The 13,856-nt window shown below is 39.6% G+C and overlaps 1 protein-coding gene across 4 annotated transcripts in view; it reads left to right on the top strand.

Annotated features, from left to right (window-relative positions):
- Window positions 1-358: 358 nt before the first annotated feature.
- gnal (guanine nucleotide binding protein (G protein), alpha activating activity polypeptide, olfactory type) overlaps window positions 359-13,856 on the top strand; it is a 116,245-nt gene continuing 102,747 nt past the window's right edge. For 2 of the 4 annotated variants that reach the window (XM_043225767.1, XM_043225768.1), the window contains exons 1-4: window positions 360-810; window positions 953-1,025; window positions 1,751-1,805; window positions 1,910-2,029. In XM_043225767.1, the coding sequence (XP_043081702.1) occupies window positions 672-810; window positions 953-1,025; window positions 1,751-1,805; window positions 1,910-2,029 (387 nt within the window). In that variant the 5' untranslated portion in view covers window positions 360-671. Of the gene's footprint in view, window positions 811-952; window positions 1,026-1,750; window positions 1,806-1,909; window positions 2,030-13,856 lie in introns of all 4 variants that reach the window. The other 2 variants (XR_006247915.1, XM_043225766.1) reach the window with 2 other exon arrangements.

Below are 13,856 nucleotides of genomic sequence, written 5' to 3' on the forward strand. Positions count from 1 at the left end.
GTTCCCTTCATCGTCGGACCCTTACAATACTAAACTGATTACAACTGGTTACAAGTATAAAGTGTTACAATTAACCTTGTTCACCCTAATTAGGTAAGGTCTCAAATGCCATTAAGAAAATAAATAAAATAATTTATTATTCAAAATTAGTGATGTAGAAAGATCAACTGGTGGTATTACTTTGCAGTGTACTGGAGTAAAGAATTGTGTAAAAAAACTCACTCGTGAATGACGCCTTTTTAATGATGAAGTGATTACATAAGCTTTAAAATGCAGTAGACTAATGCGAGTGGTGATAAGAGAGGCTGACCTGGGATCAGCAGGTTGAGTGTGGAGTGTCACTTCCTGTAAGTGCAGAGAGAGGCAGTGCTGAGTTAAAGACACACAAACACAGACACATTACAGCAAAATAGCGAGAGAGGAGAGAGACAGATGATCAGAGCTTCAGCCGCTTGTACTGATTTTCAAACATTGATCATGAATATATCGAGAGGATCTGACTGAATCTGTCGCTTGTGTGTGTAAAGGAGTCAAAGCGAAACCATTTTTCCCCCCGTGGCGCACGGATTTCTCGCCCTATTAATCAGTCCGATTGCAAATCATCTTTACAGAAGATATTAGCGATAATCGTATAATTTACTGTGCATTTGAGAAGAAAGGATCTTTTAAACATGGGATGTTTGGGCAACAGCAAGACAGAGGATCAGCGCATCGACGAGAAGGCTCAACGAGAAGCGAATAAAAAGATCGAGAAACAGTTACAGAAAGAGAGACAGGCGTATAAAGCCACACACCGCTTGCTCTTATTAGGTAAGGCATGAAATGTATAACCGATATATTAACAAATAGATGTATCGAACTGAGATATGGATATTTCATCATTATCATCATGGATGGATTGATAATTTACTCATATTTTAGCTATATATGTCTTTTTTTCTATGCTTAAAAGGCGCTGGGGAATCCGGGAAGAGCACTATTGTCAAACAGATGCGAATCCTGCACGTCAACGGCTTTAACGCAGAGTGAGTGTGTGTTTATTTAACGTTTTTACTGACACTGGGCCTTTAGTTGTGTTTATTGTAACGGATGCGGTATTTTTGTTTTGGATGTCAGAATATTGATGGGCTTCAGATAAAAACCTCTGTGTCCGGTGCGTTTCAGTGGCTCTGGCTCAGTGGAGTGCTGTCTACCTAGACAGTATTTTTGGTTATCATATGCGTGTGTAGCATTTTGGGCCTCCTTTTTGGTCATCATAGGTGCATTTATGTGTTTTTTAAATTTGACCGTCCACCTATATAACATTTTGAGCTGTAGGTGTGTGCAATATTTTCAGCATAATTTCTGAACTGCGTAACCAGACGTTCTCTCTGTCCATTTGGTGCATACCTTAAGCTATATTTGAGTCTCGTTTTTGTGTTGTTAACCTAGACAGTATACTTGCGCCTTATCTAATGAAATAAAACCGTTAATAATAATAATAATAATATAATAATAATAATAGGTAATAACTGAATTGATGATGTATCGTAGTAGTGTTATGCTGTTATTTGCATGTTCACTATCAGGATGGAGAGAAATGAGGTCACACTGTGTACAATATGTGGCATGTGACTGCTTATAATTAAAAATGGCCAGTTGATAAGGCCCATCTTTGAGTAATATTACAATATTGACTTTCCTATTTTTGAGAAGTAATTCATTCTTAAATAAAAGTTGTTCCTTCCTATTTTCCTCCTCCTCTGTACAGAGAAAAGAAGCAAAAAATATTGGATATCCGGAAAAATGTGAAGGACGCCATTGTGGTAAGTAATTTTTGTAAATAACAATTGTTTTAGCTCTAGCAGTTGTGTTTTCTGATTAGTGCCTACATTCAGCATGCTTTAACACATCTGTTGCCATATTCCAGACGATAATATCTGCAATGAGCACCTTAACGCCCCCAGTGTCAATTGCCAACCCGTCCAATCAGCCCAGAGCTGAGTACATCAAAAGTATAGCTCCACTCTCAGATTTTGACTACACAGAGGTAAGAAACCAAGTCTTAATCTGTTACAGCACTAAGTGGAGCAGCTAAAAAAGAATTTTAAAGTGAAATTGATGTCACATACTTGATCATAGAAATGTTTGTTCTTGAGTTGATTAGACCGTAGTTCTGTGTCATCATGGTTGAAGTGGTACACAAATTCCCTTTTAAATCCTGTCAGTAATACAGATGCATACATAATGTATTCCCTGCAATAGATTCTTGCACGTTTTTTGCCCATGTCTGCTCATTGCAATTGATGTAGCTGTCAGTCAGTGTCATAACTTTTGTGGGTTTTTTGGTATTACAGATTAATGTTAAATGTAACTTTTTATATTTCTTTTTTTAGTTACATGAAAAACAATGGTTTAATTTTATTGTATTTGACATTTGAACACTAATCACAATATAAACACATTACTATTATTATTATTATTATTATTATTATGCAAATATAAATATTTATAGTATTTACATGTGCCTAATACAAAAAGCAAACAAAAACAGGACAATCATAACTCATACTATTACTACTCAAACTACATTATAAATCCATTTTGATAACTATTTTATTTGTATCCTCATTTTATTGATTAATGATGGATAAAACGCTTCTTAATTACTTTCATTAAAAAGCTTCTCAATTACTGTATTGACATGACTGCAAACAACTTCAGATAATAACCATGTCCATGTCATGCTCATTTATGTACATAGCAATAAACAAATGTGCAAATGCCAAAGCCATTTCTTTTAATGCTTGTTAAATATGAATCTATTCCTAACTCAGAGCATGTTTTTTCAATGGTTTAATAACCTTAATAACTATTCATTTGAAGGACAGTGTAAATAATTGATCAGCTTTAGTAGATACTATAGCCACGCATACACTGCATTTAAATTTGTTTGTCAGTTCACCTTTTAGTGCTTAATCCTGTTCTGTACACGCACAGTTCAGTAATTTGCGGGAGTGACAACCACATTCTACTACTGAATTAACTCCTAAAATGCAATTAGTGACGTTCACATTTACAGAAAATGTTGTGCAGTGTGTACGGAATCAGACTTAAAAACAGGTTGTTGATGGCCTTTTTAACATGCATAGGTGTGTCTCTCTTCTGTATGTGTGTTGAATCAAAGGAAAAGGATTATTATTTTTAAATATATATATATATATATATATATATATATATATATATATATATATATATATATATATATATAAAATGCTAGAGCAGTACTTAACTTAACTCGTTTATGTTGCCAGATCTCACTAGAAAATTCAGTGCACAAGAATAAGACTGTAATAAACTGAAGTAAATCCAATTGCTTTGGCTGAAAATAAGTCCAAAATGTAGGTACTTGTGTCTGCTCACTTTGATAACTACATAAACCCAATCGCTTATGATTCGAGCTTACATAACAAGCCCCCAAAAACCGCTTGTAATGAGTGATCATGGCAACACGGACAGCATGCACTCTGTGAAGCAGCCTGTACAAGACATAATGCCTCCGTCTTGCTTATAAAAATAACGAGCATTTTGTCACTGTGATATTACTTTGGTCCAGGCCCGGATCCAGATAGGAGATGGAGGGTGGGCCAAGTAATATTCCAGGTGGGCCAGGGTTAGGGGGAGAATATTTTTTTTATATAAATAAAAATAATGTTGTTCAGTTAGAAAACACTACAATTATAAGCTGAAAGCATCTGCTCTATTACAGGATTGCCAGTGAGCCCAGTAGTCAGTGAAAGGCAGAACAAAATGGTAGTCATATCCCAAATATCAAAACTCCATACCTACATATAATACATATTTTTATGATCGCTGTTATGCTTCATAAACACTCAAAGGCTTCCTAGCAGTTTTATGGTAGAATGCAAAATATTTCAGTGAAATTTTATTCAATATTTCACGCTTTTAAACCACAGGTGAAAAATCAACCCACAGTCAGCAGTTTAAAAGTAGACCAGTTCAGTGGGAAACAATCAGTCTTTGCTGTAATCCGAATTGACTGATCACAAGTGGAGAGTAAGGAGCAGTGGTGTAGTGATGCCTGTAGAAGTGAATATACTTTTAATTTATGTCCCTATTTTCGTAAAAGTAAAAGGTTGAACGCCTTATGTTATTATGAAATTAACACTAGCCACAATAGAGGTGAGAGGTAATTCATGGTGCCCCATCCTGGACAGTCCTGGTAGTGTGTTCTTGAGCACTGGTTCTGTTGTTAAAGAGTGCTCACTTTGGCTGATGTCTTCATTCGAAGGTGTAGTAAGAGGCAGCACCTCTGTCAATCAGGACAAAGCAGGCATAGATGCCATCATGAATCATAATTAAAGAAGCCGGCGCATCCTGACTGCATCACTGTCTTCCCTGGGTGTTTTTATGCAATACTTGCATTTATTAACTTATGATTTATTTATTTATGATTTTGGCTAATAAAGGACACTACTAAATCTGTATCTCATAAAATCTTGTAAGATGCTCTCCCTTTACACATTGCACTGTACATTTGATCGCCAAATTGAAATTGAAAGTAAACTGTGCGATCGCACATTCAAAAGGATTTTGACTCCATGCATGTTGATAGCGGCTCCCTGATGAGCAAAAATTATATACATTATTTACAGGTTTGCTGCTATGGTTGTGAGTGGATACACACATTGTGTACAAATTTGTGATTGCTGTTAGGTATTCTGGGGCCAGGGTCGGCCAAGCTTCTAATAGGTTGAGCCAGTCCCACCCTGGCACCTTTGTGAAACTGGACCTGTCACAGTAATGTATACTAAATGTGCAAAAAGCCAAAATGTTACTATGGTTTCCAAGCTGTCATACATTACAGTTTTGAGAGTGAGTCTTGTTCCGTACATGCATAGATCAGTCATTTAGTGTATTTAAATGCAGATGTCACACCTGAAAATTTACAGTGTGTACGTGGCCTATATGTACAGTGGAATAAGGTATTTAGGGTTAATTTATCCAAAAATGTAAAAAAAAAATTATGTGTTGTCTTATTTGCAAATTCATTCAAATTATGTACTCTTGATGTGGTGTACAGATTAACACTCATGAATGTGTTATGATGTCTAAAATTATTATAACACTGGTATCTAAACAAGTTTTGACAGTAACTTTAGCATTATTTTAGTGTCTTTCACCTATAGTTATCCACAAAGTAAATGTCAGACACCGAGAGTAATAGAAAAATAAACATACATTGTTAGATCTGGGTGATCAGATGTTTGTAATAGACAGTAGGCCGGTTAATGATTCCCTGGCATTTAGTTAAATTCAAGCAATTTAAATTTAGACATGTTATGTATCTTATGCATGAAAAGATCCATCTGTTACAACTGTAGCACAAGTAACTTATAGACAATAAATACATTATCATTATCTAAGTGTGAAGTACAAATAGCATATACATGTGCACAATTCATGGAAATATCTATCTATCTATCTAGAGGGCACATAAATCTGAAGTAAGGCTGTGCAATATGGCAAAAATAGATGTACTTTTTTTCCGAAAGTTTGCCCTGGAAGTGGACATATTTGACTGCATCTTGCATCTCTTGCAGCATTTAATGCATGACATGGCATTCTGAAAGCACAGCACGCAAGTTAAAAGATGCTCATTCCAATCTTCTTGTGTGTTTTTTCTATTTCACTGCCTGCATCGCATCTTGCTGAACACAAAAGTTCATTCTGTGTGAATGGCGTATAGTGATATGAGCATGTCACATGTGAGTGGTTCATTCTTTTCTGTTATCATTGGCATATTTTCAGAGTTTCTTATTCTTTGACTGTCACAATTTCTTCATTTGTAAAATAAAAATCATGGCAAAACATTACATTTTGGTTAATGAAAATGTAATGTTTTGCCATCCAAATATGAAATCTAAAAAAGAAATACCAGTCCTAGTCTGAAGTAGTAATTGAGGAATGTTAAAGAGTGTAGTCAGTGGTTGTTTTGTAGGCATCAATGCTTTGACTTTTATGCGAGCAGCTATTGATAGCCAGACTTGGCTCTTTAAGGATTAATTTTGCAGCCACATTTTGGATTAACTGTAGAGGTTTGATAGAACTGGCTGGAAGACCTGCCAAGCGAGCATTGCAATAGTCCAGATAAGACAAGTGCTTAATCAAGGAGTGTGGTATGTTCTGAAAAAAAGGCCAGATCTTCCTAATACTGTATAGAGCAAATCCGCTAGAGTGATCTGATTAAGTGGTCTAAGAAATTTAGCTGATCATCATTCTCCAAGATTCCTGACTGTTCTTTTAAGAGTTATGATTGATGTGCCTAGCTGGATGGTGAAATTGAAATGAGGTGATAGGTTTACTGGAACTACATGCAGTTCTGTTTTGGCAAGTTCTAGTTGAAGGTGATGGTTCTTTAATGAGCAGTGAAGACTTACAACACACATTATGCAGACAAATGAATATTAAAATATGAGCAGAAAAAGAAAGAAAATTCAAAACAACAACATAGGTATGAGACCCCAGCTTAGCCGCCACGTGTTTGGGGTTTACCCTGGTCAGCGAGAGGGTCGCCTCCCTGCGCCTTCGGGTTGGGGGAGGTCTGTCACCATCATTTGTGCCTGCGGGCTGAATGGCCGTGTAGAGTACCCGGCCTTCTAGGAGTTTCTGGGAGGGGTGCTGGAAAGTGTTTTGAGCTGCGATTCTATTGTTCTGCTGTGGGACTTCAACGTTCACATGGGTGATGCTAGTAACACCTGGAGGGTGTTTCGGCAGGCCCAAATGTACCGTAAGGGTCTGTTGGGAACGTTTGGCAGAGACCCCTGTTAGGGAGATCTTCAACTCCCACTTCCGGCAGTGCTTTGACCGGATCTCGAGGGAGGCTAGAGGCGTTGTGTCTGAGTGGACAATGTTCTTTACCTCCATTGTTGACGCAGCCATCTGGAGCTGGGGCCGTAAAGTCTCTGCTGGTGGACACCAGATGTAAGGGATGCTGTCTAGCTGAAGAAGAAGTCCTATCGGGCCTGGTTGGCTCGTGGGACTCCTGAGGCATCTGATAGGTATCAGTGTGCCAAGTGGACTGCTGCCCGGTGCACCTATCTTTTCCTTGAGAGTGCATCAGAGATGCATCAGAGTGCATCTCCTTATCCTTCTATGTAAGTGACTTATTACAGAAAACGTGATTTCTGAATCTGATATTATAACATGAAGGAGCTGTTGTCGGAGAGCTAAGCGGATGAGATTAGACTTGCAGAACTGCAGAGCTTAAAAGTGCTACAAAAGAGCTTCCTTCTTGAATATATTTATCTATCCCTTTCCTTGGTGAGTTTAATTTGAGTGTTAACATGATATCTGTGTCAGAAAAGTGCCGCTGATTTAATAGATGATTGTGAGAGGGGTTTTCATAGACCATGTGAGCTGAAAGTGATAGCACATAGGCTAAAGCTAATGCACATGTAAAAAATAATAATGAGAGCTAACTAGATATCAAAGGGTATTCAAGTGTCATAGTGTTCAATAAATTTTAAAATGTTGAATTAATATTGTTTATAGTGCTTTCATGTGATTTTAATGATGAAACTGTTGAAGGTTTATTGTTCTACCCTGTGTTTTGCAAGGCTGGGATTTTTTTTCCTCTGTGAAATCTGAGATCCCTAACGATTCTTGGTGATTCCTGATTCATGCTGAATGCCATTTAATACAAGGCGAGACATCCATGGAACTGTTTATATGTTGAATTATTTTGAGCCACCAAAGTGGTAGGAGAATTCTGTCTTTTCTTCTGAACAATGGGACAAGATTATCTTTTTTTCCCTTTTATTGTGAAAATCTGCATATCTGAGAACAAAAATCCTAAGCAATATAATTCTCAAATACAGAAATTCAAGCAAAAAAATGACTTTGTAGATTGCTCACTCACCTGTTGTGCTGTTCTCTTGTCTCCAGTAGCTGTGCCCTTCTTCTGATCTATTGGCCTATTCTAAATGTTACGCTAGTGTAACACTATGCAGTATTCGCTACAAATGCCCTGCCAACACTGTATACAGTGCTGGTGGGAATCTGCTGACCTTGACTGGGGACATTGTCGGGCGGTGGAAGGAATACTTTGAGGATCTCCTCAATCTTGCTAACGCGTCTTCCTCTGAGGAGGCAGAGGCCGGGCTCCCAGGGGGGGCTGAGATCACCATGGAACTTAAGAAACTCCTCGGTGGCATCTCTGGATGTTGTGGGGCTGTCTTGGCTAAAACGCCTCTGCAGCATCGCCTGGAGGCAGGAGACAGTACGAGAGCAGATCGGGGTAGTGGTTCCTTTTTTTAAGAAGGGGGACCAGAGGGTGTGCTCCAACTATAGGGGATCACACTTCAGCCTCCGCGGGAAAGTCTATGCCATGGTACTGGAAGGGAGAATTCATCCAATTGTCGAACCTCGGCTTCAGGAGGAACAATGCGGCTTTTGTCCTGGACATGGAACACTGGACCAGCTTTACGGGGTAAGGGGCCCATTGCTAAGGGCTGTCCGGTCCCTGTATGATCAGAGGAGGAGTTTTGTTCGCATTGCTGGCAGTAAGTCAGACTTGTTCCCGGTGCATATTGGACTCGGCAGAGCTGCCCTTTATCACAGGTCCTGTTCATTGTTTTTATGGACAGGATTTTCCACAGGATATTGTCTCTGCTTTTTGAGGATGATGTTCTTGTTGGCTGCCTCTGGAATCACACCTCTAAGTCTGAGGCCGAAAATGGTGGCTTGCCCTTCATGGTTGGTGGGGAGTTCTTGCCTCAGGTGGAGGAGTTTCAGTATCTTGGGGGCTTGTTCACGAGTGAGAGAAGGATGGAATAAGAGATCAACAGACAGATCGGTGCAGCCTCTGCAGCAATGCAGTCGATGTACCGGTCTGTCATGGTAAAGAAGGAGCTGAGCTGCAAGGCAAAGCTCTCCATTTATCGGTCGATCTTCGTTCATACTCTCAGCTATGGTCATGAGCTTCGGGTCAAAGCCCCAGATACAAGCGGCCAAAATGAGTTTCCTCCGTAGGGTGGCTGGCCACTCCCTTAGAAATAGGGTAAGGAGCTCGGTCACTCGGGATATTTACACAGAGATTCTAGTGGTAGAATAGTAACACTACACAAAAAAACTGTGTCACAATATGCATTAAGCTGTTCACATATGTTGTGTTTTCTTTTTCATTATAAAAATCTGAATTTATAATTATAAAACATACTGTAATATAGGAATAATTAGGAAACATACTGTTGAAGTCTCTTGGTTATCATCAATATGCTTAGGACTCTAGTGTTATGGAAAATGTATAATTGGTTAAGCAAGTTTGAAATCTAAGTAGTGGATCATGCAAAGTAGATATTCCAAAGACTATTGATACACAAGATGTGTCACTTATAGTTTTGAATTGGGGAATAAGGCAACGCTCAGTATGGATGAGTGATATGACTTGACTATAGCAATTTTTTAGTGAGTAGCTAATGCCTGCATTGCAGCTAACCTAGTGTCAGCATTTTGTTTACTCTCTGCTACCCTCTGCTCACGTAATCTATTTAATAAAGCCACATGGCTTTGACTGTCATTATTCTTAAATGCTCTGTTAAATTCTGATTTATAATCCAAAATCTCTGGATACATTGCTTGTCACTAAGCTCTCTCAGAAAGTCACTAAATTTTCTGAAGTCTATCTAGCAATAAATTACATATTTTTTAATACAATGGAAGGAAGTGCAGCATAAAGAGTGCCCGATAGGTCCAGTTGCTGATGGATTAAGTTGCTTTGGCTGCTTTTGAAGGGCGGTCGGTGCTCTGAGATGCTCATTTAGGACAGCGCATAAGCATTGACTGGTCAGCCTGAGAAACACAATTTTCATAATTTGTGTATTTAGAACCATTACGAGACAGTCATCAACAGATGTCATTGGCAAATTTAGTGACAATGTTTAGTCAGAGACTTGGTGATAACATTTGGGGAGTGGTGTTTTCACATTTAAGGGTAGAGAAGCTGGTCGACTTAACTGAGAGTCTTCTTAGTAAGAACTTTAATGGACATTCCACTGGCAACATGTGACTTCATTTCAACCATGCTATAGCCTGATTCAAGTAATAAAGAGGGTCCACATTAACGCAGGTATCATCCTATTCATTCTTTACACCATTTCTCAAGGGCTGCAGGTTGGTTACTTTAATAATCAATTCCAAATCACTCCTTCACAGTGTGATAATGCTGGTCTAATTGGATTCAATGATCTATGCTAAGCTTTGCTAAAAGTGCTTTCGCCATACCTGGAGATCGGCTGAATGGATTCAAAAATTGTAAAACACATCTTGTTAACTCTGGGCCAGATGGAGAATGAGCAGCTGAAGTGAAGTGTTCCTTTAAGGTGACAATAGCTGTGTTTGTGACATGAACACTGAGCGTGAGACATGGCAGTTGCAAAACGTTGTCATTTAATGTACTTTTATATTACATGTACCTCATTTTAGAAAATAATATTAACAGTAACACTTAAAATTACTTTATATTGTCATCAGCTTTGTGGTTTCATTGACTGTATATTATTAATTTATTTTGTAATGTTTATATTATAATAAACAGAAAATATTATTAATATACTGTCAACAAAAATAAACATTTAATTTTATGTATTTATCATTTGTAGTAATAACTCTTCCAAGCAGATTGCACTCAGATAAGATGACAATGGTCATAGAGCGACCTCATGCGACCATTTTTTTGACATCATAATGAATAACAAATTATAATCATTTTTGTAAATTAAATGGTGTCTCTCATTCAAACTTGCTTGCTCTCGCTCTCTTCCAACTCATTGATTTGCTGCATTGGATTGTGAGAAATAGTGCTTCAGCGAGTGTATATAGGTTGTACACTCGAAATAAGAATTAATTGGGGTAAAAACATATGTAGGGAATTAAGTCGTTCACTCAGAATTCGGACAGCGCTACAAAATGGCTAACACCCAATATAGTGCATTATATAGTAGATAGGGAGTGGTTTCGGACACCCTATCCATATATTCCTTTCATGGAGTTATTCAATGCCAGGCCTAATATACATCAATTTCTAGATTTATCCTCACCAGTTGTCTTCAGAGTCAGCTTCCTGATCATTAATTAAAAACACTATCTTCACCAGGGAGATGAGAAGATTTGCTAAGTGGCAATCAACCCAAACGCAGAGTCTGGGAAGTTGAAGAGAAAAGACCAACTCATAAGAAGAGGAGGTAAACAAACCAAGTTCCACTAATGGTTTGAAGACAATGTGCTGGAAGGCTTCCTCAACTGCTGGTGTCCACTGGATCTTCTCTGGCTGCCCCTTCCCGTTCATATCTGTCAGAGGGGCAACTAAGGAGGAGACGTTAGGGATGAAATTACGGTAGTATCCTGCCAACCCTAAGAAGTCTCATATCTGGGTCTTGGTTTTGGAGCTGTCATCGCCATCACCTACCTGTCTTGTGCCTGAATGAGACCCTGATTGACCTGGTAACCCAGGTACTTCGCATCGGAGAGTGCAAGGTGGCATTTGCAATGGTTGGCAGTGAATCCAGGCCTTTGTTGGGCCGACAGCACCCTCCGCAGATGGTCCAGACGAGCCTAGGAGTAGATTACGACATCTATATAGGCCACAGCATAGGCCTAGAGGGACCATAGCAAAATATCTGTCATTCTCTGTAATATAGCAGGTGACCTGTGAAGGCCAAAGGGAAGGGTCTGGTACTGCCAATGGCCAATAGGGGTAGAAAAAATGATTTTAGCATTTTCAGAGATTGGTACCTGCCAGCAGCCCTTGGTGAGGTTGAAATGTACTAGGCCCTTTCCAGCCAATCCAGCAGCACATTCATCCGAGGCATTAAATTCAGATACCTTGTTGAGGCTGTAGAATTCATTGCAAAAGCAGAGGGTGCTGTTGGGTTTTGAGATCGGCCTGGACCACGGGCTTTGCGATGGTTCTGTCACCCCTAACTTTAGCATTTATTGGATTTCCTCCTCAATAACCTGCCAACGAGCCTCAGGGACATGCTAAGGCTGCAGCTGGACGGTGTCGGGATGTCGTGCTAAGGATGGTGGTCTGCCTGGGAAGACAAGAGAACACAGAGAACAGACCAACCCGTGCTGCAGCTTCCCCTTCTGGGCACGCGGGAGATGGAGTTTGACTAGTCTCCACCCACCCAAGGAGGTTGACGTGGTATAGCTGTTTGGCTTTCCTTTATCCAGGCTGCTGCACACGGCATGTCACTGGCCCAAATCTCTCCAGTACTGTATAGGGGCCCTGCCAGGTGGCCAAGAATTTGCAGGCCACTCTGGGGACTACAACCATAACTCGGTGTCCAGGCAGGAAGTTCCTTGGACTAATGGCATTCACGTGTGCCACCAGGGGACTTTACGGATCCTGAAGAGGACATATGGTTTCATGAGGTCTTCTGGGCAACGCCTCTGGCAGGTAGGGCAGGCAGTGGAAGAGGTTGCGGATCCAGTGGATAGTGTTGGCTGCTCCCAGTGTTGGCTGCTCCTGCCATCGGAGTCTCATTTTTTTTGCAAGGCACAACCGACAGCAATCAAGTGCAGGAGAGGATGGGGAGGTTTCTAAGCCTATGGCAAGGCTTGTGTGGCTTATGTAGTGGAGTCCCAACGAGCCGAAGCTGGTAAAGATCAGCCTGTGATGATCTCCCGCAAGTGCTACTTGTTTGTTTCCAGGGCGACGCTGATAAATCCTCAGGACACTCGTCACAACAGCCTATTACGGAAATGCAGCAGTTTGCATGCTTGCGAGTATAGTCGTCTCTGCTTGAGGCTGAATCAACAGTGATAAAGGAAGATCAACAGAGATATAGAGACAAGAGACCTGGAAGACATTGTCATCCAATGGAAAGATGTTACATGATCGTGGACATGGATTAAATACTTTTTGCCTTTGTGCCAGCACATGACTGATGTGATCATGGTTAAGCCTCTGCAGAATAAGATTTTTTTGTTGTTATTGCCACCTCTCCTAACAATCCAGAGAGTCCACTCCCTGAAACCAAACATCTTTGTGTTTCAGTGTTTTAAACCTCAACAAGTTTTGCCTCTGGATAGCTCAGAACTGAACCCTTCAGAATGAAGCCTGCCACCAAATATAAGTCCAGGACCTTTACAATATTCTGAATCAAACAGAGTGGTCCAGACTGAAATCTAGTTTGAGCGACAAATGAAGCTCAAGCGTAGTTCAGGCAGACCACGGTGTGATTGCAGCATCACCTCACGCACAGTTGATTGTAATTTCTCCCACTACATCTATTAAGATATATAAGATCATCCCTACTCATACTTGCCATGACTTGTCACACAGAAATGTGCTTTACTCAGTGAGAGAGTAAAACCTACTGCCAAATATGTTTAAGGCCTTTACAACATTCTGAATCGGAGTGGTCCTGACTAAAATGCAATTGGTGTCAAACCCTATAAAATTTTTTTTACAAATAAATGAATCAATATTAAATGACAATATAATTAAAAAGGAAGTAAACATTGTAACTAGCAGCAAGGGCACTTAGTATTCTGGGAGGTTTGTTTGCATTGGGAATATTTTTAAAGCCAAGGAAACAGTTATTGACAGTGGGCAAATACACAAACCACAGCATAATATAAAATCTTAGACACAATCATGCAGGACTTATACATGCACACTTCACAAGATCACTACTAGATTCAACTAAGTTAGCAAGGTTTCTGAAATTAAATGTTCATTTGTCATTCAAAGGTTTGTTCAAATGATATAAATGCATATTTGCTGATTGCTAATCGCAAAAGCGAAAGTCCTGGTTGCCTTTATTACTAATTAAAACAACCATTACAAT

This window comes from Puntigrus tetrazona, chromosome 24, assembly GCF_018831695.1.
Source record: "Puntigrus tetrazona isolate hp1 chromosome 24, ASM1883169v1, whole genome shotgun sequence".
NCBI classification, from domain to species: domain Eukaryota; kingdom Metazoa; phylum Chordata; class Actinopteri; order Cypriniformes; family Cyprinidae; genus Puntigrus; species Puntigrus tetrazona.